The sequence below is a fragment of the Nicrophorus vespilloides genome, unplaced genomic scaffold (assembly GCF_001412225.1).
Source record: "Nicrophorus vespilloides isolate i.1.1-1 unplaced genomic scaffold, Nicve_v1.0, whole genome shotgun sequence".
Classification (NCBI taxonomy): Eukaryota; Metazoa; Arthropoda; class Insecta; order Coleoptera; family Silphidae; genus Nicrophorus; species Nicrophorus vespilloides.
The window spans coordinates 650,806-678,517 of record NW_017100088.1 but is presented as its reverse complement, the minus strand read 5'-3'; the positions used below and the strand labels follow the sequence as shown (position 1 = coordinate 678,517).

General features: G+C 31.8%; 1 protein-coding gene across 1 annotated transcript; it reads left to right on the top strand.

Annotated features, from left to right (window-relative positions):
• Positions 1-1,897: 1,897 nt before the first annotated feature.
• Positions 1,898-27,207, top strand: LOC108567412 (homeobox protein B-H1-like). Its single transcript, XM_017927843.1, has 3 exons — positions 1,898-2,601; positions 15,546-15,765; positions 26,709-27,207. Exons 1-3 carry the CDS (start codon positions 2,325-2,327, stop codon positions 27,145-27,147), a joined length of 936 nt encoding a protein of 311 aa, XP_017783332.1. The 5' UTR covers positions 1,898-2,324; the 3' UTR covers positions 27,148-27,207.
• The last annotated feature ends 505 nt before the right edge of the window (positions 27,208-27,712 follow it).

Genomic DNA, 27,712 nt, shown 5'->3' with positions numbered 1-27,712 from the left:
AGTTTTAATTATTCTTTTATTTAGTTCTACAATATATTTAAATAGAAAATAAAGATTCTTTTTCAAATTAAATTATACTAACTTTAATTCTCATTATAAACAAATATAGATGATAATAATCATTTAAAGTTTGATTTGACCATTAATTAAAAGTATTTATAAATTATACACTTTTTACTTACTGTTTTATAAAGGGTACAAATAAAGCAGATTATTGCAAGTCCCCTATCATCATAAGAACAGCTGCAACTTCTTTTTTAATGCAACTAATATAATCATAACCACTTCATTAAATCTAATTGAAATTCATATTAGAATCACATTTATTTTGATACAAATTTTCTTAATATACAAAATTATTTTGCTCTGATTTAATCTACATTTTTGCGTAAAATAAAAATTTAAATATGTTTTAAAATAGATTTTAATAAGATTTTCAAGCAAAAATATTTTAACAGTTGTAACAGAAAATTTTCAATTAAATGTTAAATCTAAAATTAACTTAAATTTGATCAATATTATCTTGACTTTTTCTTTTCATTTTTTTAAATCATATTTTCCTTTTCATACTTAGAAATTCATTCAATTATATTAATCAAAACGAAAACTACACAATTTAGCATTATTATATAAATCTTTCAGAAATTATTTCAATTCTTATTCATTTTTATAATTAAATTGAGAATTTTTTTAACTCAGATTTTTGTACTAGACAAAATTTGAAAGTATCTCTATATAATTGTTGCATATTTAATAAATAAATTACAATAAAAAACTTGTATTGGTTAATAAAATAATAATAAATTTATTCAATTAAAGTCTACTTAAATTTTTTTATAAGAAAAACGGTTTCGCCTGGTTAAATTATTATTAAACTAGACGAAATATTAATAGTTTTTTTTTTTGTTTAATGTATGATGTGCGTTCAATATTTTTAATAATGTATAAAATTGCTGCAAGAATTTCTACATTTTTTTATGAAATTCAATTTACCATTTAGATGCATTTTAATTTGATTTTTTTGCCGTTCGAAGCGGATCCTGCACGCTCTATTGACGCCGTGAAAACACGAAGAATGGGTTTAAGTAAATACCGCATCTTTCGTTGATGCTTCAATTTTTTATTTCATTTGTCGCATAATAAAGAACTTCTTATTTGTAGATTAACGAAGAACCGATGTTCTTAAAAAATGTTGAATAATCTTCGGTTTGGGTTGTTAAGAATGTAATGTTTGTAGCGAAGCGTGCGATTTCTTGAGGCGTTTAAAGGTTGCTTTCGAACAAAACAAAAATCTGTAATTTAGAAGAGGCAATTAATTTTTTGGAAGGCGATAATGAATCGATGGTGGCGGTGCCATCAATTATGTAACGGCGTGTGCAGCTGCTGCCGCCCGTAAATTGAGTAATTTTCCCGAAACGAACTTCGTGAAATATGTAAGTGGATTACGAAAGCGGAGCGCACTTTTACGTAACAAAAGGCGCGATACGATGATAATCATAATCCCGGATGAATTTAATGCGCGAGTTGTTGTTTGATATTTTGTTTTCATCTTCTCTTCACGTATTTTTTTTTTGTTTCGCCGGTAATTCTGGAATGGAGGAGGCGGCATCATCCTTCGAAGTTGGCTGGAAACAACCAAAACTGTTTTCTAAATACCCGATCTAATAAAATCTGGACGGTTAGGGCCGTCCCCAAAAAATGAACGCTGAAGCCGCTGAAAATTGGCCGCCTCGCATCGGGATTCGCCGCGTCATTGGTTGGGCGTTTAACTGCGGCTGTTCCTATTGGTGCGTCGGATCGTGGTGGGGATGCGAAGCGGTGGGGATGGACAACATGGCTGATTTACTGGCGGCTATTCGAAATGAATAGTTGGATTAGTATCGTTTCATACGTCTCTCTGACCGATCACAAGAACTCTGTGGGCAGCAACGAGAGCCAACAACGTCAGAAAGAGACAAATAGAGAAGAAGAAGTAGGAGAAGTTTATAGAAAGAGTACAGGATCTGCCATCGCTTTGACTTGAAGACTTGATTAAGTGCGCATACATAAAACGTTGATGATAATTTATTTATTTTTGGGAGGGTGGCAGTGATCGAAACAAAAAGGATTTCAGTTGTTTTTATTTGATTATTTGAATTCGTGCTTGTGTATTTTTTTTTTACTTTGGTGATTGTATAATATATTGTCGGCTACAAGATTCCTCCTCCGGTTGTGATCCGGACAGAAAGACCTCTTGTTCTTGTTAAATCCTTTCTTCGAAAGAGGACCTTTCCAAGGTGTTGCGACTAAGCGACACGGTGAGTCCCGCCATATCGGTGGCTGGCATGACCGTTCAGGACGAAGCTCGGGCCATGCCTCAGACAGCATCCACAAGATCCCGGTTCATGATCACGGACATACTCAGCGGACCGGCAGAACTACGCGGCGGCAACGGAGTCGGAGGTGGCGTTGGCGGTGGAGGCGGCATCATCGGCGTCGGAGGTGGCGGAAGATCTCCGAGTCCAGGACCAAGGGATCTCTCTCTGCACTCAGCACCCCTACATCCTGACAGCGACACCGACAGCTCAGGACATCCCGACACCTCGAGCGTATGTTCCAACGGTAGGTCACAACATCCATCATCAATAGAAACTTAAATTATCCAAATACTCGCAAATCAAAACCAAACGAACTATTTCAATAAAGAACATATATTATTTAAAACCTATTTATTTATCAATTTTGTTACAAAACATAAAGATAAATTACATTTTATTACCATACAAAAATCATAATTGTTACATAATAAACTTGTATTTATTAAAAACAACTTAACACAGTAATGAATTGGTTAATTACAAAAAAACAGTGATCATGAAATATTAACTACAAAAGTTACAATATAAATCCTCAACAATTGTTTGATAAATGAAAAAATACTTAATAAATTAAAAAGTACACTTTATTTCACATAACTTAATAAAAATTATTAATAACTTCTTTATAAACATACAGAGAACATTTTATTACTCCAAGAAATCAAAATAAATTTTAATTTACAAAATTTTTATTTGTGGAACATAATTTTATTAATTCTTATTGAATCATGTAAGAAATTTCATACATTGTTTTGAATATAAAATTTTATTTTTTTTAAACTAAATTTAGTAAAACAACAGTAAATTAAATGTTATTGCTTTGTAATTAAAATTATTATCAAATAAAAACTGAAATTATTTCATTAATTAAACTATACAAATTTATAATTTATAAAGAATTTAGTAATCACATTATCTACAACTAACTTTAATTAATGAAATATACAAATTTGAAACAATATCATGAAATAAAAAAATATAAAATACTAAATACTAAAACTCAAAATTTGATAACTTGATTTTATAAGTTTTTTTAACTAAATTTAATATTATTGTAACTTAATAACAATAGATTAACTTAAATGAAATAAAATATAACAAAAATATGTTTAAATTAAATACAAATCTGTAATATAACAGAAAAAGTAACAGAATTTAGTTGTATTATTTAATGTTACATGCGTTAGTTGAAGAAATAGAACAATTAAATAAAATCTACTTTCACCACTTTTTTTTGTAGCTGCAAATAACAAGTATTAACTAATAAAATTACTTACATAATGAACGAACAAACATTTCCAATTCAATAAATATTTTATATGCGATACATTCACTAACCATTAACAAATATGTGAAGAATTGTCGAAGCGTATAAAATTGGATATACATCATCTCTAGCATTTTTAATATATGGAATTTGTAAACGGTTTAATTTATTGTAATTTTATTCCTTAATCTGAGATAAAATTAGTTGATTTTTTTTTTCTTCTCTCTCTTCAAAATTAATAATAGGAAATAAATCAGGAGATAAGCAGAGTGAATTTGTAAATGATTTGTATTTATTACGAATGATTTGAAAGTTATGTGGGTTCGTTCGTGTTTTTTTTGTGTAAATTTCTTGTATAAACCTGATTCTTCTAAATTAGGAATCCGTGTCTACGCGCCTCGGAAGTCTCACTGAAAGCGTCGGAGCGAGAAAGAGAGAGAAATAGAAAATAGGCTAAGCAATAATGATTAGGAGCGACAAAACTGAAACACACACACACGGCAAATGATTGAGAACTTTCACAATTTATCAATTCATTATTGATTGATCGACTCGGAATTATTTTAATTAAAACTTAATTGTATTTTGTTACAACAACAAAAAAAATACTAATATATTAAATTTGTTTATAAATTAATAAAAAATAGTTTTTTTTGTACTATTAAAATTTTTAGTTATGTAAGGAAACGTAGGTGTTTTTTTTTAATTAGTTAAGGAAGCAAGAATCGGTAAGCTTGACATCAATCTTGGTAGGATTGTAAGAAACGAAGATGAGTTGGGTGAAGGCAGTTGTGTCGTGGGAAGCAGGAAAAACTTACTAAGAACAAAGAAGTTGATATTAATTACTCGGAACAATTACGAGTTGGTGTCTGAATGCGCGATTCTTCTCTCCGGAGAGAAAAAAAAAATATAAAAATAAATTAAATCAATTAGCAATTAGTGTCGTAATGACGTCGGAATCGACTTTTTATTATTATTTTTTTTTGTTTTCAATAATAAACGCAATTAAAAGTTATATTTTAATTGCGGTTCGCGTTTTCATAAATTGCGTTACATAAAACGGTGAGGCACGCAACAGCGAGCGCGATTATTATTTATATACACGTATATTATAAAAGCAACAATATCCATCCAGATTTCGCGGACGTTTAGCTTTTGTTGTTGTTGCTTTTTTACGTAAGAAGAAACGAACAATTGTTGGGAAGTCCACTAAATGCGACTTCCGTCTGTCGCAAGTCTGCCTCTACGTTTAAAGGCAATTGTTTATGGGCTTGACGCTCTCCTCCAGCTCAAGTTTCTTTTCTTTTTTTTTTGTTGTCTTACCCATTACGATTCTCCTTCGGCTTTAACGAGCATTTTTAATAAAGACATTCGCTTTGTGCCATGCACACCGTTATCGCAACGCGGATTCGTTCTGCTTTCCAACTATTCTCTGAAATTGTCCTGTTGTTGTTGTTTGTATTCTATACTTTTGTTGTTGTTGTTGTTTTTTATACGTGTGTGGGAAATGGTTAAGATCTGTTCTTTGAAAATAATGGAGAGACTTAATCAATCGTCAGTTTCTACAAATTAAGTTGATCGGTGAAATCGCGGTCCAATTATCCGCGGCGCGTAAACCGAACCATAAACTCCCAATTAGAGAACGCCACTTTGTTATAACTTATTTCTTTCTCTTTGTTTCCGTACGTTTAAATGACGCAACGATTTTTATGGACAATCCAATTACTAATCACATCCGCTATAAAACTATACACGAATTATGTTATATTTGTCTCATTTTTTTATATATCAATGATCAATTTAAAAATTACTTACTATAAACATCAATATTTATTTACTCATTCAAAGATTACAAAAAATATCTTTATAAATTTATCACAATTATTGTTTATTTAATTATTATTAAATCATAAATAAAATTGTGTATAAGTTGATTAAAAGTTAAATATTTTACTGCAATCTCCTTCATAATAATTAATCATAAAGTATTGTTTCAATATTCTTTAATTATTGAGAAAATTAATTAAATTTTGGACAAAAAGAGACACATTTTTAAATAGTTATCTTTTCTTTACAAAATATGTTTAGATATTTGGATTTATCGGAACATGAATGGTAATTCTCTATTTCCATTCAAAAAACGGAAGTAGTTTTCTACTTTAAGCTTTACTCTTTCAAGAGAAAATAATCCGTTTACAAATCGGAAATCTATTCATAAATATAATAAAAGTCAAGATATAATAAGTTGTAACAAATACATGAAAAGTTATAGAAAAATAAATCTTATTTCAATGATATTATTTATTGTGTTTATTAATTTAAAATATTTCTATTATTTCAAGATATTATATAATTTAATCATTAATTTAATTTTCACTTTATTACAGAGTAAAACCAATCATTATTAAATTTTTAAAGTTGTAAAGAAAAAACAATAAACAATAAGCTTCGGTTTTGAATAAAATTCTGTTTCTCTTTGCAAAACTTTTGGAGTTATATTTCAGGAACGTTTGTAAATGAATGAAACCTTTATCCAGCAGTAATGAATCAAATTTGTCAGAACTTATAGAAGAATTTAATTAAAATAATCCAAACATTCAATTCTACAACTCTTTTCAAAACTTATGAAATTACATTCCAAAAAGGTATGTAATGAGTAAAACCTTTATCCAGCAGTAATTAATCAAATTCGTCAAAAATTTTAGAAGAATTCAATTAGAATAATCCAAACATAAAGTAATTAATGCAACACTTGAGTTTTGAGAAGATTAGAGACAAATTCTACGACTCTTTTCAAAACTTATGAAATTACGTTTCAAAAAGGTTTGTAAATGAGTAATTTTTTTACAGCCGTGATGAATCAAATTTGTAAGAAGTATTTAATGTTTTGGTTATAACAAGATGGTAGACAAATAGTACAAGAAACAAATGGGAATGCATCAATTAAAGTAGTTTTTAAGAATTATTCAGTTTACTTTATTAGTAAATATGAAAAAAAAAAAATAAAGAAGAAACTGTAAGAAATCAACGTAAAAACTTATACATGAATTGAAAGTATTTAAATAATCAAATTTATGTTTGCACATAGAAAAACTAACATTTTTCACATAAATTCAAACGTAGATTTCAAACTGCAATTAATTTTTGGGTATTTTTTGCTTTTGTTTAATTATAAGAAAGATATAAATACATATTGTATATATAGGAAATTTGTTGAAATTAAGTTCAATTAACATGATTTATTAATAATTACAAAAATTTCTAAAATATTTACATTTATTACATTTCAATGTATTAATTTTCATGTAATTATAATTAGTATACTTAACATCAAACTAATGGTGTGAATATGAATGTTGTTCAATTAAATTAAGTTATGAAATGTATTCGACTTAACACTTCTTAAATTATTTATAAATACGATTAACAAATAATTTCAGAAATGCTTTAATAAATACTGGAATGTTACAACTGAATACATTCGTTGCATAACAGTAAATTGTCAGTTTTCTTTATCTATATAAACTTGATGAAAATGTAAATTGTGCTTGTAAATTGATACAGATGAAGAGATAGTTATTACTCGAAGTGATTCTAAGAGTGAGCATAGTTGCGAGTATAATTTATTTAATTTTTTGTTCGACTCTGCGCATTGGCGTGATCGCGTTACGTAATTGATTTGCCGAGTGGAAATTGATTATAAACTAGTAAAATACATAATAATATTCCGTGATTTTCTCGTTTCGAACGAAAAGGAATGCGAGCAATGCAGACGTGATTATTATTTATTTAAATGCTCTGGCTCCGCTTTGCATAAGTGAGTTTTAATTGGAACGCGATTACCGCCGGATAGATGCAATGTGATGATAGTTGTTTACGTGGCAAAAAAAAGGATTTCGTGTGTCTGTTTTCATTTTGTGTGTGTGTGCGTTAAAGAAAAATCAAATCAAAAGGCATCACTTATTCAACGATTCCATTACGGTTTGCTTCCCGTTCAAACACAATAATTTAGATCAACACGAGCAAAAGACCACCATTACATCGGTAAATATTTGATCGGCTTTATAATGCTGCTTGTCATATCACGAAGAAGTGACCTTAAACGCGAGGCAATAAGAAACAAAAAAAATAATAATAGAAGAAATATATAGGTAGAGAGTTTCCATCTGTACATGCACTCACCATTACCGTTTGGTTTATTCATAAATTATCCTGGTTCTAGAAACCACGAGTTTATTTCGGATGAGGATAAGTAGATTAAATGAATGAATAAATGAAGAGGCTAAAAAAAACTGGACTCGATCTCTCTTTCTCTTTGGGGTGATGATAATCCCATCAAACTCTTGACACGAACTCTCCTCTCTGCTCACTTTATACTAGGCGATGAAAAGAATGCTGTATATACCTTTTGTGCTTAATCTCTTGCAGCTACCCGTCGTTCCGACAAGGTTTACTACACCTTTTGATATCTTGATTCAGGATGAGAAAAAAAATATAAATTATTTGATTGACTCCCTTCGCCTAATTGAGTTAGGACCAATTTAATTAAAAACTCCTTAACATTTTTTATCCTAGAAACAACGTAAAACTTAGTTTTTTTTCCTCATTCGCTTATCAAACATAGTAAACGTCACTTCTTTTATATATTTATACACATACATATTTTAGACCGGAAACCTCAGAGCTTTCCTTAATTCTATGAACTAAAGTTTATAGTTATTTTTATTAAATCAAAGTATGATTTCTATAAATAACATTTACAATTTTATTAAAAAAAAAATCTATTTTTTAATGACAACAAACTTCAATTCTTTAACCCTTTGTCGTCTGATGGTACTTATAAGTACCGGCACATTTATTGGAATCGCCAAGTCAGTATAAACCTACATTCAAGTAATACTTGTCACTTCTGTATAAGTTATTTTTTATGTTGTAACGATAAGAAAAAAGTATAGCAGAAACAAGTTTATAAAATAATATTGTTACTAAATTGATCAGTTTTTGTAATCTAAATCACTATTTATATCACTTCTTAAGTTTAAAATTACCTTACTTTACCAAAAAGTATCACTTTTTCCATTGAAAATATTGCTGAAATTAAAAAAAAAAAAAATTCTATTTTTTTTTATTTTAAGTATGTTCAGATAACAAAGGGTTAATAAGTAAATAATAATTATTGTATTTTATATATTAAGTAAAAGATAATAAATTTGTAATTAAAATAGTATTATTTATAAAAATCTAAATATAATTTGGAAATTGAGTAAAAAATTATAGTTTTTCAATGAGAACAAATTTCAATTCTGTAATAAGTAAATAACAATTTCATAATTAAAAGAGTTTTAATTAGTATAAAAATCTAACTATAATTTGGAAATTCAGTAAAAATTGCAGTTTTTCAATGAGAATAAATTTATATTCATAAATAAGTAAATAATAATTATTATATTTTGTACATAACAAATATGTTCTAATTAAATTAGTTTTAATAATAAAAATGTAAATTCAATTGAAATGATTTATCCTGGAAATAACGTTTTTTTCCTCATTCGCTTATCGAACCGCCCCATCCGGACTTATATATATATTTTAGTTAAAGTCATTTCCCCTTCTTTTATATATTTATATATATATCTGCATACAAACATACACATACCTGGGACCGGAAACGGCAGATCGGATGTACGATAATCCGTACCTAAAGCAAGCAAAGGCTGTTCTTTTTCCGTGCGTTGTTTAATATTTGGCGCGGAATTGGATTTGTGTGCAACATAATCACATACAGCTCACTTCAACAAAGCGCATTAAAATGTCAAGAAGTTGCCAATTCAGAGTGCGTTTGTATGCAACCCTAATCGGATTATCCGGATCGCTTTCACAGAAATTCAATTTGAAAAAAACCAAACGGAGAGAGGAGCGTTTCTTTAAAAATAAATAAAAACCGTTAACGAAATAAAAGTTGTCTTTTTTTTCGTCCATCTCGCGTTGAAACAATAATGGTAAACGGTCCTGTAATTTCGGGCCTTAATGCTTTTCCCTCCAGGCGGCGTTTAGTTACAACTTAAGACTGTGGAAATAAAGAACGTTTCTCTTGGGGCGGCGGAAAGTAATATCTTGGTGGTAGTGGTTGTGTATGTATGTGTTTTTTTTGTTGTTGGTGAAAGAATGAGAAAGACTTGAACCGGGCACCAGTTAACAGTTTGTTCGCGTGTCCCGTTGAATCATTTGAATATCAAGTCTATCAAACATAAATAAAACAGGCGTTTTGTAAGTCTACAATCGCCCGAGGATCTCCCACACTCGCTCTCACTCATTCTCTCGAACCAAAAAGTTTTATTAAGCAAATTTCGTGTACAGTCCCTGTTTTTTTCTTCTTCTTCTTCTTCATCCACTTTTTCCTTTTTACACCCTCTCGCTGCATTAATTCCTGCTTCAAATTAAAACTGAATTAACCACAAAGCCCAAACATAATTTATACAATAAAAAAATGAAAGAAATGAAAATCACTGTTGTAATATTAAGAATATTTATATTTATTTAAATATCACAATTATTCTAAATTACATACAATAAAATATTTATTTTAATTGAAAACACATTTCCGTTCTTTTTAGAATAATAATTCTATTTCATTCTTTAACTAATTATAACTATAATTTTACCCAACCCAAGCATTTCTTCATTCCTTGAATTCAAACACATTTTTAAATCAAAGTATGATTTCTATACATCAAATTGAGTAAAAGTTACAGTTTTTCAATGAGATTAAATAATCAATACTTTAATAAGTATTAGTATTTAATTAGTATTGTATTTCATACATTAAGTAAAAAAAATAATAATTTTCAAATCAAATGAATTTGAATCATAAATTGTTTAAAGAAATTGTTAATTGAGTAAAAATTAAATAAGTTTGAATTATAAAAATCTAAATATGATTTCTATAAATAAACAAAATGATGATGGTAATAATGATGATAATATTTATGGATAATGTATGTATCTCAATTATAGTAAATTGCAATAATTATAGAGATAGTAAAACTTTAATGGTTTTAATTAAATTAATCAATAAATATTGTGAAAACAGAGAAGTGTGATTTCTTCAATGAACGAAACGATAAATGCATTATAAATAATTATAATGTGTTGAAGAACAAAGAAGAAAACAAGGATAATGATGATTTGAGATTGGATTTTTATTTGCACATCAGACGAGAATTGATTGTTCAATCTTGCACAAATGATTGTATCCACTTTATGGTTGTTTAAAATGCAAGAGACGAGAGTTTCATTTCATGTCGGGGAGTTTTATTTAAAAAGTGCACATGTAATTACACGAAAATAAAAATAAACGAAAAATATAAAAAATAATTGATGTAATTGGAAATGGAGTGGACGGAAAACGCGAATAAATGAATCGAGTGTGTCGATAAGGTAAAATAAAACATTGTTTAATGGCGTCCAATGAGAGATTGGAAGGCTTATCGTCCTCAAGGATAATTATTAATAATTATCCTGCAGCGCCACTTCTTGTAATCTAAATGGGCACGCATTAACATAACAGTTTCTCTCCCTCGGACGTCGAAGCCAATAAATGATAATCGAGTTCGTTAATGCGAAACTCAGAAGTATCGAATTCAATTTGCCAATTCCACGTGGAAGAGGATGAAAGAAGGATTGGAGAAGAAGGAGTTTGGTTGGGTTGGGTATTGAACGATTTTGACGGGATTAGCGTCAGACGGATGGACAAAAGGTGTGTAACCATTCACCGGTGCCGATTGATTTCACGCCCGGAGCCACCCTTTCGTCGCACCCCGAAACTGTTCAAACAAACACACAAAGCGATTCAAATTTAATAACACAACAAACACATTCTCCGATCTTTTTTTTGTTGTATAATTGATGTTTTAATTGCTCATATAATTTGATTTGAAGCTGTATCTTGTCGGTGGCAATCGAAATCCCAACAACCATAACCGAAAACAATAATCCCTCTACATTACGAAGTAAATTAGAATTATTACAGAGTGTATTGTATTTTAGATTATTTCTTACTATTAAGTAAAATACTGTCGGGATTTTGATATTGTCGCAATTACGATTGTCGGGATTATGATTCTGTATATTGGATGGTTTCTTGAAGATGCTTTAGAGAAGCCGTCGGAAAAGGGAGGGTTTGGATTTATGCGGATGTTCGCGAGACATAAGGTCGTCGAAATCCAACAAACTTGAGCCACTTTCCTGGGGTGCTTTTCAATGCTGCTCACGTTTCCTCTTCGCGCGCGCAACTCTCAATCTTCCCTTAAAAAAAGGATGTTTCCCACCTATCGATTCTCTGAGATTTTGATGATTTTATCTATTTTATATTAACTAAAATCGTCTCATTTATTTACGAGCGTTGAATAAAAACAAGAAAGTTTTATTTCATTTTTTGTTGTTGTTGTGTGGGTTTGGATTTGCCGCCACCAATGCCGCCCCCTCATCGTAATGGGGCAATTACATTATGAGTGGTTTGCGTGCCGCACGAGGCGACCATAGTGTTAGTATTTGATCATTATGTACTTTTTTACAATTGTATTATTGTGTGCAGCCCCACGGAGAGATCAACCCTTGATAAATTGCCCCGTTGTTGCTGCTGCCGTGCACAGATTTTACTGCCAATGACGCACTTATATTATTGTAGTATATTGCGGACGGCGGCCGGCGTTTCTCGTCGTTATTTCGTATTCACGAAACGAACGGAAAAATAAAATAGGGCAAAGAACAATTGTATGCCAATCATCCACTAAACGTCCAGTAAATAATAATGAAACAATAATAACTGCGAAAAGTTAAATATGTATCGTTTCCAAGAACTAAACTGATTTCGTGTTTGGGTAAACAGTCTTACAAACTTTTTTGTTATTTATTAAAACCAAATCAATCTCAATCTGCATACATAAGTACACATTAAAACCACGTGATTTTTTTTTTCAATTTAAAAATATACAAGAATTTTTAGTATTTAATTACAATTTTTTTATTATGTCAAAGTTATTATACTTAGTTTATGATACTGCTACTTTTCTATGAAATTAATGTAAAGTAAAGCTAATTTTGAAGAAAATTTGATATGAAAACGCTAAAGAATGTGTATTTTCATATGGAAAGACCAAAAACGTTCAGTTTTTACTTTTTATTTAATAAACTCATAACAATAGTAAACTTAAAGATACATTTTAAAAGAAAACATACATTCTTGGTATATGGTTTATGTTTAAAAGGAAAATAATTGTTTCATTTGTTGAAACTCTGAATCTTTTGAAAAATTAGGTTAAAGAAAACTTTTCTTATATAATTTCATGGATTTAATAATTAAAAAATTTTATTTAAAATCTGCAAATAAATTATTGTTATAATAATAAAGTTTATTGTACAATTCAAATAATAACAAAGGTTTGTTGACTAAACCGGACTAATCGAGGAGTTTACAATTGAACAAAAGAGACTTCACTAGCATAGAGTAAAAAAAACTACGATTCATATATTAAAAAACCGGTCTATAATGAATCCGCACTGATTGAAGTCAAAATATGCTAGGTATTGCTGTAATATGTTTAATATATTTAAAATAAAATTTAATATCGTTTTGGATGAATAGAAAAGAGTACATGGTTCGATGAATTTGAGTGGGTTGATGTAAATTTGTAAGATATGAATGAGAGTTATGCAATGAGGAATGTTTGATGATAATATGAAGTAATTGTAAGTGGTGTTAAAGGGGTTTATGCATGATAATCGGTTTTGTAAAATGTGTTATTGATTGCGCGGTGTGTGCTAATTCGTCTGTGTTTATTTGTGTGTGTTGTTGCTGAAAAGGGCTTTTCGCGTTTTGTCTGCCAGAGAGAAAGAGAGGGAGATAGATGTTGAGAGTGAGGGAGAGATCGCATTGATCCCCGCCATAGCCATTGTTTCAGGCGTCCCGACGGCGTCGCGACGCTCTCGGGGTGGGGGCTCCGGCGTGACGGATAAACGACGGCACACCGGAAGCTGGAACCAATCAGGGAGCGCGAGTTTAGGGGATGAGGCGTCGCGATGACCGAAGACGACGCCGCCCCCAATGTTCTAAGCCCGCGCACCTCCGCCTCCAATTCATCTATCTAACTATCACACTCAACAAAACGGCATTAATTGCAAGTTAAAGCGATTTGCATCATACCATAATGAAGGTGTTAACTTACGGTTAGTTAATTTATTGCTGAGTTTGCGAGAGTTATTTGCCAAATGGACGACGACACGAGAATCGCGACCGTCTTCTTCCGCCCACAGCTTTTAACAATCGTATTATTACCTGGTTTTGTGTTCGAGATCCGCGACCATTAATCACACACATCTTTCTCAACTCTTCTTCGCCTCACACTACTACTACTACTACTACTAATTGCCATTTACATTTTGGCCCGTCCCTGAATGTATTCATCATCATTCCTCCAACTCGTGCAACGATTCCACAATTCTACGTATATTTAAATCGATACTTCTTCATCCAAACCATGCTTAGAACTACAACCATAAATTCCGCAACTTTTGACCTATTGCTTTTCAGATAGAATCAAGATGGTAAATGACAACATCGAAAAACTTTAAAAACTCAAATATAACTTATTTACTATAAACATACGTAGCTTAAAGAAATTTTATATTCTTATTTATTTGTATAGTTTTAAAACTCCAATATTTCTTGCTATAAATAATTTATATTCATTTAAATTTCTTCTTGAGAAACACGAAATGTGTTGAGAAATCTATATTACTTGGAAATAAAGCAATCAAATTAATACACTTATTATAATTAATCCAAATGATTTTGTAATAAACTAGTACCAAATTAAGTCAATAATTTGCAACAACTTTCATGAATTCCAAGAATTTAATGGAATTCAGGTCCATTATAAAATAATTTATGGACTTAAGAAACTATGTTTTTTTTTATATTGAATTGTATAATTGTAAAAATGATACAAATATAGCATATTATAATTTTAATATATTTGATACTAATTTTAGTTATAAAGACTACTATAATTTCGTAATAATAATTATTTAACTTCAACAAATAAATTGAGGAATGAAGTAAGAAGAATTGTAGAAAGGTTTGCCATATGTTTTGTATTATAGTTGGAGTGGAGTTAAGTGATGTTGGGTAGGAGGCGATTTGCAAAGCGCTTGAGATTGCCAAGGGCAATTAATTTAATGGTAATCCGGAATTGTTTATTAGTGTATTAGATTCAGTTGGTAAATTGCATTTTGGCATCGAGTAGTAAATTGGCTGCAATTTCGTGGATAAAAGCTTTGCATTAATAATGAAGCGTCCGTTGACGTATTAATTATAGCGAATTGTTTATTCGCTAATACTAGTTGCTGAAGAGTTTAGAGAAGACACGATGTTTGAGAGTTTAAAGTTCAAAGTTCGCTGATGTACTGTGTGTGTTTTGAGAGGAGTGAGAAGAGAACGTTCATCGATCCTCCAACATTTATGTGTGCGTTTGTATTTGTATATGTGTGTGTTTGTGTAGATCGCCTACATCAAACAGAAAATCTCTCGGTGGTCCCCATCATATACCACACAGATACGTCGCTTATCTCGCCCAACCTAACCATCGACCATGTACTCCTCTCTCGAAATCCATTTAAAATTAAACCCGTGTTCGCGAGATAAAACCGTACGGATCGGTATAATATTGTGTAATTTCCCCTCACAATCTTAATGCCTTTTGTTATATGAAAGTATTTATTTAAATTAAGTATTTCGCATCGAGAGCTGTTAAGGTCGGCCCACGCGCTGCAACCGCCCACGCGCCGCCTCTAAAGATCTTGCGAGAATGAAACTGAAAATGAAAAACACTTAGCATCTTCGTCTTCTTTGCGTTGTTTTGTAGGTCAGAACGGCGACGACTCCCTGAATTCCTCCAAGGGCTCCGGCGGCGGCATCAGCAAAAAGCAGAGGAAGGCACGCACCGCCTTCACCGATCTCCAGCTTCAAACCTTAGAAAAGAGCTTCGAACGACAGAAGTACCTCAGCGTCCAGGACAGGATGGAACTCGCAGCCAAACTCAGCCTCACAGATACGCAAGTGAAGACGTGGTACCAAAACAGAAGGTAATTTTCACAATTTTTTTTCTAATCAATCAATATTACAAATTGTCGATACAAATATTTTTCATGGAATTTTTATTAGTTACGTTTTTTCATTAATTTCACACTTTGTCTATAATTGCTTATGTAATTGTATAATTAGTGCAATAAAAATTATAATTATTTCAAACGCAATCAACGTAAATATAACAGTTTTCAAACTTTATTGATTAAAACATCTCAAAGTGTACAATTTTTAATTACAAGTTTTCACAAATCTCTCTTTCAAATCATCATCATTAATTTTTTATTTCACACTTTTGCGTATAATTATTTCAACAATTATTGCAATTAAAATTATAATAATTTTATTGATGGAAAATAAAAATTTAATTTAAATATTTAATTTTTTTTAATTTCACACTTTGTCTATAATTGCTTATGTAATTGATTAATTGTTGCAATGAAACTATAATTATAAAGTAAAAATAACAGTATCAAAGTTTATATTTATTAAACAAAAAATAATATTTTCAAGCCTAAAGTCGCAATTTTTCTCAAATCATGTTTTGTATATTGATTTTCTCTATCATATTGTCATTAGTTACGGGTAATAAAGTTCAGGTAATTAGATGTTCGTTGAAGCTTTCTTTAATCCATGCTTTTGAATTTTCGTGGTACGCTTGGAAATACTGGATCAAATTGCGTTTATTCATAACAATCGTTTTACGTTTCCGTTTGTTATATTCGTTATGTTTCTCGAATGCTCGTAATGAGAAATTAGTTCGCCTTGGGTAAATTGCTTAATTGCCCTTTATCTCCACCTCACATCTAACTGAGACCCTTTTTCTTATTTCTCCACGAACGAAAGAATTAATTACTCAACGCTTACACCAATTACAATAAAAAAAAACACGGAAAGCTTCGTTCAAAGCTTTGATACAAACATTCGTTGAAAAAATATTAGTCTCAATGTCAATGTTAATAAATACAGAAAAAACATTCAAATTGCAATAACTCATGTGTTTTTTCTAATATTTCACACTTTGTCTATAATTGTTTATGTAAATATAAAATTATTGCAATAAATATTATTAATATTATTATTAAAATTTTTGCAATCAGTTTCAAATAAATAATTAAAATTTTAATTACTTACATAAAAAACAACGATTTCAAAGTCTGTTTATTGAATAATTCAAATATCATAAAGAATATTCAAATAAATTATTATAAATCAAAGTTTTTTTTTCTTTTAAATTATCTATAATTATTTTGTTGTCTTTATATATTTGCACAATTTATTTCTTATTTAAAAAGTTAAAAAAAAAAATCAAATTGTATCAAATATTTTCAACATATTCAACAAGATTTAAAGAAATTTTGAAAATATATTAAGAAATTTGTCTTTAAAACAACACTAATTAAAAGTAAACTCAATTAGGAATTTTCAAGTATATTTTTAAAAATTTGTATTTAATTTTTTTTACTATATTCAAAAGAGTTCCGTAAATTTCTTGATATTTTATGCACAAAATTTTGAAAAAACTCTTAAATTATGATGTTACGATGTAATATTTAGGATATTATTCATTATTTTATACTTTATGCCTCATTAGGAGTTTGTTTTATTCTTCAATTTTGTCCAAACTTTGCGAGGTTATTCATCCACAGATTGAAAACTTCCTGTTTTTGAAGACACGCAAATCTCTCATTTTCCACTTTTAATGAATCACTAATAATTTTATCAACGTTTTTCTAATTAATCTATCAATTTGAAACGTCAATAATTTGACATATCTATAATTAAATAAATTAGAAATTTATAAAAAATTGCAGAAATAATAGATTTTATATTTGTATCGGTTTTATTTTTTTGGTAACGGTTATGTAAAATGTGCAATGCAATTATGTCGGAGCGGCGGTGTCATCAGGCTAAATTATCTATAAACTTACTGCAGTAGGATGTGGCAAATTAACAATTTGCATGTGTAATGTTTAAATCTAATTAAAACGTAATTGAACGCAACTGCTGGTAGATAATGCAATTGCCAGTCAAACACAAGCCTGCATGCATACAACCAACGTGGTACGATCGTCTTGCTGCCGACACCGCCGCCTCTCCGCGCTCGAATTATCGCCGCCACACGAGGATGCGTTTGATTATCCACGTCGCATTGCACAATGCACAGCTTCGATTAATAATCTTCATGGAAAATCCATCTTCTGATTAGCAATAAACAAATAGGGAAAATTGCTACGAAGATTGTGTCGAGTTCATCCATCAATCCTCTGTGTCCTCTCTTGGATTAACGGCAATCCGCTGCGCCAAATTGCTTTTTGATTAGATCAACTTGAGTGAAACAAGAAGAAAATAACTTACAAACTTCTTTTTGTTTCATTTCAAAATTTTGAAATATAATCAGTTTACTTTTTAAATTGTTTTTCTAAATCAGCGGCCCGCGGGTCGCATTTGGCCCCAAAAACAATTTTACACGGCCCGCAAATATATATTTGTTTTAGAGATATATAGATTTGAATGATTTTATATTTAGTTTGAAGACTAAAAGTATATTGAATTTTTGATGATGAGTATGTAATTTAAGGAAAGGAAACAAACAATAAAAGAAAATAAATTTGCAGAAATAAAATGCGGAGGTGAGAGAAAGGTATTAGTGTTAGTAGTAGTGTTGAGTCCTTGGGGGGTTCGCGTGTTCTTCGGCCATCCAAGTCACTCACTATGCGCCAGTCCGCTGCGGCACAATTGAAAGCGGCCGTCGGAAGTGTTTAGAGTCGCCTTATCTCCGATAAATAATGTATGCTAAACTACCCTCTACCCCTTTAAGTGCTGGCAAATTACTCGGGGAAAAGTCTTCAACTCGGTGCGTCAACGCGACAACCGTCGCCCACCTTCAACCGCCCCAACATTCGCATTCCAATTTAATTAACGAAACTGATTAATCTAAAACGTTCAACAAATTCACAACTTAATTCCTTTTAATTTATATACACTTTTTCATCCTGATTCGACTTCCGTCTTTTTAACGAATCTATAATCCAATTAAACCTAAATAAACGCAATTGATTTAATTCATTCAGTCAATGCCTTTTATTGAAAGCACACTTTCCAAACTATATTCCAATTAATGGTTTTACATCAAAAAAAAAACTATATATATATAAGCAATTTGTACTAATAATTTTATATAATAGCAACTTTCAATTTTACATCACTTTTAACCATTTCAATTTTCAAGTTATAATGACGTTTTTGTAATATAATTTAAAATTATCAAAAATGAAATATTAATAGTAAATTGTAATTTGCTCTAATTAATTAAAATTATTAATGATTTATTACATTCCCACTTGTAAATTGGATAAATAATTCTACGTTATCAATGATAATACTTGTTTTCATTCAAGAGTAAACTTTAATCATTATTTCATTCATATCTTTAAAATTATAGTAAATTATAATAACGACTCTAATTTTTATATTTACAAGTTATCAAAGACAATTATTCCATTGTTAATTTATCAAATATATTGAAAAAAATTAATTGAAATTTATTTATTTACAAACTTTTCTTGTCTCTAATTAAAAAAAAAATAGTGCAGATCATTGAAGTAATAAATAAAATTTAATTGACTAAAAAAAACCAGATGTACTAAAATACAGTTGGAAACAATAAAATTTGATTGGCTATTTACTTGTGGGTTGTTGATTAGTTTAGTTGTAAATAATGGTAGAATTGAGCTTCTGGATTGGAACAAACTGCGATCACGGTCATAACGTGTCATTCGTTATTGGGTCCCACGTAACGAAGAAATTAGTTCTGGCCGGGTAAACGGCTTAATTGGTCGTTATCGGAGCCGCATCTTTCTGCGTGCGTTTATAACGATTTCATTAACATCGAGCGCGATTAGGACGGAAACGACAAAAGAGGGGTGTGAGTGAGAGAGAGAGAACTGCAAAAAGTACGTTAGTCGTCTACAATAATAATCATAATAAATTCCGTGGAGGGCGAAAAAAAAATTGTACAAGAGAAATAAAAATAATACGCAGTGTAATAACAAATGCTTGCCGGTTTATATTGTGGATGTGATTTACGGGGTCGTGCATTAGGGAGGGCGGCACTTGTATTAAATACCCATTTGCATATAACGGGGTGTTATTGTGTCACGTCCATGAATTATACTCATTTTTTTTTCTTTGTCTGTTCTTTTCTTGTGTAGTGTGTGTATGTTGTTGTTGTCTGTTCTTTGGTTGTTGTCACCGGGTCACGGGTCCTCCTCTTGCGGTCGAACTCCACGCATCTCTAACTCTCTAATTTTAGGGGACGCACTCTGAAAATGGGGCAATTAACCACACACTCGACATAAATCTTTCATGCTAATTTGTCATTCTACAGATTCTACTTTACACCTCTCACCTCACGACTTTCTTTCTCACCTCCTGCTGAATTTGAATTTTAAACCCTCTTTTCACCACCTTTTTTTTGCATAAACGTAATCCATATATTATATAAAGTTACATCGTTTGATAATTATAATCATAATCTAAGATTTTTTTTTCAATTTACATTTCAGAAATTTTAATGAAATTAACATTTTAATGAAAATAATAATACAGGTTCCAATAAGTTGTTCGTAAGTCGGGGGAATTTTAAAAATTTCAAAGTATACCTGGACAATTATTTTTTTTTGGACAGTTATTTTTTTATCACTATATATCTCCTTGTAACAAGTTAAAGCTTTTAGAATTTTGTTCGTAAGTCCGGGAGTTCGTAAGCCAGGGGATTACAGGTATTAGATAAAGAAAAATCACATTGAACAAAGAATCAAATCGTTTAATAAATCAATTAATATAAAATTGACATTAATAACCAAAAACTATAATAATTTTCTATTTTATAGTAATTTATATTTTTGTAAACTTAACTTCTATATAATAATTACTTTTAGTTCATATTAACTAAGTTTGATAATTGCTACATTTTTAAGAAATTATTAAAAATATATCAAACATTTTCGTTATATTGAAATAAAAAGAAATATATATATTTTTTTCTAAACTTAACTTCAATTAACAATAACTTTTAATCTAGTAATAAGTATTAAATTTTATTAACACAACACACAACTAAAATGTGTTGTTGAAGCTTAAGTGTAAAAATCACGAATGGAATAAAAGCTTAAGTATATTGGCAGTAAAGATAATGGGTATTGAAAGATGGTATACAAGACGGAAGGAAAGGAATGCGATTTTGGCATTGTGCAGCAGTAACTGTGCGAGTAAATTGAGTACGATTTGCGGCAGTGACTCGACGGTAACTGAAGAACTGATGACCGGTGAAAATAAAAAAAAAAATAAAACAAATCCCTGGCACATAAATACATACAAAATCGCGTCCGTAATTGTGATTTAATAGAGGCGAATAAAAAGAAAATAAATATAAATAAAATTTAAAAAAAAAAATGAGAAGAAATGATGATGGCAATAGAGAAACAAACGGAAAGAATAATATGTTATTACTCAACGTTTCTGAGGCAACTTTGTTGTCCGTTGCAATTGTCCATTAAGTGTGATTCTTTTAAATGCAACTCCGGTGCTAATTTTTTTTATTATTATTTTTTTCATTTATAAAATAATGCAACAGAACGAAACAGAGAGAATGAGATTAAAAACAAAACAAAAATAACGGATGTATACACTTTCGGCGTGATAAACTACTATGTATTATTTAACAAAAAGCCCGCAATGCAGCCTCTGTAATAACCGGAAATATACAAAGATATAAACATCACAACTGCAGGGCAATTTGCGTAGCTTTTACAGCGGCATGAAACAAGCCGTGTTACCAAAATAAATTACACACTTTACGGGCGGGTGTAAAAGAGAGACAAAGGACTTAAAATTGAAATTTGTCCACAATCGATTCGGATTTTCAATTTCTTTTTCTCTCATTATATCAACTCTATATTAAAATCCCGACAATCAAATTCCCAACATTCGAATTCCCGACAGTATACCTTAAAATTAAGAAATAATCGTTATACGTTATACCAAAATACAAATAATAAAAGATACTGTCGAGATTATGGTTGTCGGGATTTCGATTACCACCGACTTTATCATGGATTTGTTGGGTATCGTGATTTGTACTCGATTTGTACGATTTCATCCGGGAATCCTTAAAAAAAGCGCTCTTACTTTTACTATTATAATTCTTTCTCTCTTCGCTTTTGACGTCCATCTTGACCGCACGCAATCACCCAACAATTAGGCGTAATATCCACCCGTGCTTTGTAAACTGCACATTTCCCTGTCATGTTGAACATTTGCATTGTGCACGCAGCGAGAGGTAATCAATACACGTGAATGAGGAACGAATAACTACGAAATAAAGAAAGGGTTGAAGAGGAAATAGCGAAATGTATATGTTAAATGGGATCGGAATCGATATTTGAATGAAGATGCGGCGCGTTTGCTTTCAAATATATTTTATTTTTGTGTGTGTGTGTTTGCGGCCACCCCATCATTAGAGAGTCGAAGCCCTATTGTGGGGACTCGAAAGGGTAGCCCTTCCACTTCAAATAAATTACACTCTAAATAGCGCGTCGCTCGTAAATCAAACCCGAAACTTTAATGATTTTATAGCTACTATTGAAAATGTAAATGCGGTTTCCAGGAGCAACCGCAAGAAATATTGTTTGTCCTCCCTCCCTCTTTGCTCCTCGCACCACTGGGCATGCCGTCATCAACCATCCATCCAACCCTAAAGCTCCCCGATGAATTTAATTAAAATTTTTGCACCCGAACTTAACCAGCCGCATGATTTGGACAAATTAATTTATTTCTCTCTCATGTTTTTTTTTTTTACAATCATTATTATTATCATCATCATCACCCTACTTGCGACAACTACTTCAATTCTTCACGTACCATTTAATTCTATTCTCAATGGATCAAACGGTTCAAACATCCCCGTTTGGTCCCACAAAACCCAGCATCCGCATTACTTTCAACAACTTCAATTCAACGAATTTAATTTAATTTCTCTGCAGTGAACTTCAAATACGTAATTTTGAACTTATTTATATAAATTTAATTAGCTAAAGTTAATTTTTATTAATTTTTTTGGAAATGAAATTAATAATATTCCAAAAACTGTTAATTCTAGTTTTATTTTTGGAGATTTAAACTTATATGTGAATTGAACTGAATTTTGCTTTGAAATTTTCTTGATGTAATCATCGACAGAACAATTATTATTGTTGTTTGTTTCTGCTGTTTTTTGTTCTCTTCTCTTCATTTACCAGTTCGAACTATGTGTGTAGAAAGTGTTAATTATGATTTAATTAAACGTCCAACCGTGTGCACGTAAATAAATGTGTGTATTCATATCTCCTCCAACAATACGATTACGTGCCGGTCGGCAATTACTGTTTTATTTATCATTAATGTATCCGTTATTCAACTCTCGACGTGTTTACGTACACAATATGTGAGGTTATATGAGTCCTTTCAATGTGAATCAAGGATATTTATCCGCGTGTAATAGTTTGGTATGATTTTTTGGGTTCGGTTCAATTTGAAGAAAGGAAAAAAAAAGCAAGAAAATTAAATCAAACAGGGAAGGAGAAAAAAAAAGATGATCAAGGGGGAAAAAAATTACGTGGAGAGAAATGAATTCTATTTAAAATAATGACAAGGCAGTCTCCAGTTGTTTAATGCTGTAACGACCAACAAGTTAATGGTTTTTGCCCGGTTCTCGGGGTTAGGAGATGCTGCAGCAGCAAAGAGCCTTTCGGTCGGAGCAAACCATAATTTTTCCCAAAGCGGTTATTAATTCGCTTAAATCAATAGGAGCCAGTTTTTTCTTTCTCTCTTCCTTCATTCTTTTTTGATTTTTCGAAAAGTGCCACTTCACGTAGGCAGGAAACGCCTCCGCCTCCCGTTCCGAGAGGAGAAAGAGTGCCGACGACGTTGTTCTATTCTCGAGGCTCATCTCTGGGTCTGGGATGGGCATGTCTGCTGCATCCACTGTGTTCGTTCTTGAGGGGAGGTCATTTGGTCGTTTCGTAATAATTGGTCTTGTCGGGCGCCGTTGAACGATGGAAAGAAAGGAAGACCATCTTCAGGGGTGGTTGCAGGATTCGCAAAACGTTACCGCCGCCGTTTCTGCTGCTGAGACCGAACATGGGCATAGGGTTATTATAAGTAGATTAGTCGCTCAAAGTGACAGTCATCGCGTAATAGGGTGGGCGGCCCCCGCTGCCGCCTATTTAATCAACTTCCCTTCGCCGCGCCTCCCCCTCAGGGGTGCTCGTTCCGACAACAATAACGGCAGAAGCAGCAGCACAGCACCACTTCACCGTCTCTTCGCTAGCAGAAGAAAACCGCAAATTACCGAAATGACTACCATTTTACACTTTGGGCAACAACATACGGTTCCATTTAATTCACAAACGGAAAACCATTAAAAACGAATTATTCAACTATGCTTCTTAATTAACCACATTTTCTTACTACAACTGTTCATACCTAAATTTCATTAACTTATACATAATATTACAAATTTTATATTTTGTTGCTCTTCATATTTATAAAAATTTAAAGTAAGACGTAATAAGTAAATAGGAGATATTGTAATATGAAAGTACATAAAAAGTTATTCAAATATAACATTTCTAATATTTGAGACTTTATAAAACTTTAAAGTTAAGCAACGTAATTGGGTGATCATATTAATACACAAGTTTTAGATTAGTAAGACTTAATAAGTAAATAGAAGATATTTTAATAAAAACTACAAATTTTCTAATATTTGAGATCTATCAGTTTCAGTATAATTGAAAATAACAAGTAATTAATAATGTTTGGTCAGCACGTCGGTAACAGCAATTTCGTGTTATTTCTTTTCGTTGTTCATCTTGTCGTTCCTCCTCTTCTTTTATGGAAACGTTGCCGCTTTTGTTTGAAACCATTTAGTCACCTAATTGTCGGGAGGACCCAAGGAAAGTGCTGACGTGGCGCACAGGCGCCGACAAACAATTATTGCCGAGCGCCCAAAAAAAAATAAAATATAAAAATCGTGAGACTCTAAATTAGCAGCCGACGGAAACAAAACCCAAGAAGAACTTAACCAAAAAACCGAAAAAAAAAAAGAAGAAAATAATAACTCAAATCAATGATTTCGAAAGGAGCCCGCAGCACGTGTTTTGTAAATTACTTGCGGTTCCGGCGATATCAGTTTTACTGGAATTTGTGTTTTATCGGTGCACTTCCTTATCCCTGGAATTCCCCTTTTTTTTCTGCTGCCCGGAATAACGGTCCTGATTAATCGACGGTTTGCGCACTCATGTGACGTATTACGCAAGATTATTGTGATGATCTATTAGTGGAAGCAAAGGAGGAAGGACACAAAAAAGCATACACGAATGAAATAAATAAATGGAAAAGAAGACAAGAGAGAATGAGAAGTAGTGAAACGAGAAGCGAACGGAATTCCTAATGTGATTATAATGCATGTACTTCTGGCCTGTCGACATATGCTGTAATGTCATGTAAAATTACATCTATTATTGCATATTAGCGTATTGTCGGTAAAGGGGGACGCGCATACTTTGCAACTGGAATTTATTACACTCGGCTACTTCTTAAAGGTTGGCGCGCTTTTGTGCGAATGGTCATTTGTCATCAGGTAAAAGATATATATACTTATAGAGGAAAGAGAGAGAGAGAAAGAGAAGGGGGTTCGTGTCCAATAAATTATTACCTCCGTTGGGGTGCGAAATCGACGTCCAATTACACAATCCGTTAGGAAAAATAAAAAGGACAACTAAAACAACCATGATCATCTTCATCATCAAACTCCGATATCATCTTGATGACGATGCGAAGATCATCGGTGCCACATTTAACACGGCCTTTCTTTGCCTTTCTGTCCACAAGTAAACATCGACACAATACGTGCTGTCATGGTTGGATTTCACGCCTCATGCCGGGAGATCTATTCGAAAAACGAGTGGAAAACATTGGGCGGAAAACAAAAGGAGTTTCCGAGAAACTCTTCGCGACTGAGCACGTAGAAATGGAAGCTTCTACTGCTGCTGCTGCTGCACTCGGTAGGAAAATTAATTATGAATTCAATTAAACTAATTGCTGGGACGGTAGGCAAGAAACAAATCCATCGGAATGATAAAACGCCTCGTCGCATCGCGTCGCATCCTTTTCGGGCGATTAACGGAGTAAACAGCATCAATTAAAAGGAATTATATTGCCCATTTACGAGTTATAACTAATTAACTGCAACTGATGGTTTTAAAAGTAAAAATCGCGACCGGTTGTGAGTGACCAACAGAAAGAAACCGATTCGATTGAAAATACTTACACAAAAAAAATGTATGAAAGTAATAACAGAAAACGCACCAGACGTGCGCGTAGTAATTAAAAAATGAATGTTAATTAATTAAAAAAATATATATTTATGCGTCAGAATCGGTTGTTCCTAGAATTATGAATTGTAAAAAAAAACAACAATAATACAAACGTCAACATTATTGTTACGTCAGAATCTGTGCAACTTACTTCCAATGTGTTTCATTGTTAAGGGAGAAAATTAAAAAAATGTGTTTTAGAACCACTGATGTAAAATATTATAACTTTCTTCCTCTTATAAATTAAGGCTTATAAACAATTGTAAGATTGTTTTAATATTTTATTATTCAATAATTTCCTATGATATATTATAGTTTATTATTAATTACATTTATATGAATCCGATAATAGCTATTATTAGTTCCATAGAATATAGTTCAATATATGAAAAATTAACAAAAATTAACGTTTTAGTATTAAAGTGTTTTTTTAATAGATGATATTATACTTTCTTTATAATCCTATAACTATTAAGAGTGAAATGAATCGATGAGTCTAACAGATTGTATTTTTGTTACAGAACGAAGTGGAAGAGACAGACGGCAGTCGGTCTGGAGCTTCTGGCGGAAGCAGGGAACTACGCGGCCTTCCAAAGGTTGTACGGTGCTCCACCATATGGTTGCTGGTACCCTCCACAGCCAGGACAAAGCGCCGCTCCCAGCGCCGCAGACATCTACTACAGGCAGGCGGCGGCAGCAGCAGCGGTGACGTTGCAGAAACCTCTCCCCTACCGACTGTACCCACCCAGCATGGGCCTAGGATTGCCTGGACCAAGCGCGCACCTAGGTTCCCTCGCCGCGAGCAGCTCGCTGAGCACGCTCTCCAGCTACTACAGCGGCAATCCGTCGGACGCGCCTCCTCCGCGATCCCCCAGCCCCGATGCACCCTTGGATCCAGGATCGCCCGGTACCGGAGGACGAAGATCCCCAAGCGACGACGAGGACACCATCCACGTGTAAAAGAGCCCTCATCCTAAAAACCGCAAAAACTTTTTTAAATTGTGATAAAGTGTAACATAAACCGGAAAAACTCTATCTGTCTCTCTCTATATATATAAAAAAAAAACATATACATACATATAGTTAACGAGAATTCGTGTAAAGAAAGATATATTTGTTTCCTCCCTTATTAATTTATTTGTTCCGCTTTTAAGTGTTGTGTAGACAATATTTAATTGACTGTAAAATTGTAAACTAGAACTTGCTTTGTTATCGATGATGACGATTATGTTGATGATGATGATGATGATGATAAAGAATCGAAACCCGTGCAATTTAACGAATCATTCGAAAGTCCTGCACACATTCTGTAAATAGCTCATCTACGTTTGTTTTTTCTTTTTCTTTTTTTTTTGTTGGGGCGTTAAAACCAATCTACTTAAAGTACGTGTCGTTCGTGTTATATATTATATATTTGTCAAGTTCCACGGTTTCGTTTTCATTTCGTTGTACATACTATTGTTTAAAACAGTACAAAATTGTGCATTATAATTTTTAGTTTTTTAATGTACAGATGTAGAAATTG

Excerpts from the sequence above, each read along its gene's own strand:
- LOC108567412 (XM_017927843.1), top strand. The coding sequence starts at position 2,325 with ATGACCGTTCAGGACGAAGCTCGGGCCATGCCTCAGACAGCATCCACA. Across the intron at positions 2,602-15,545 it reads CTCGAGCGTATGTTCCAACG|GTCAGAACGGCGACGACTCC; the intron begins GTAGGTCACAAC and ends GTTGTTTTGTAG. Across the intron at positions 15,766-26,708 it reads ACGTGGTACCAAAACAGAAG|AACGAAGTGGAAGAGACAGA; the intron begins GTAATTTTCACA and ends TTTTTGTTACAG.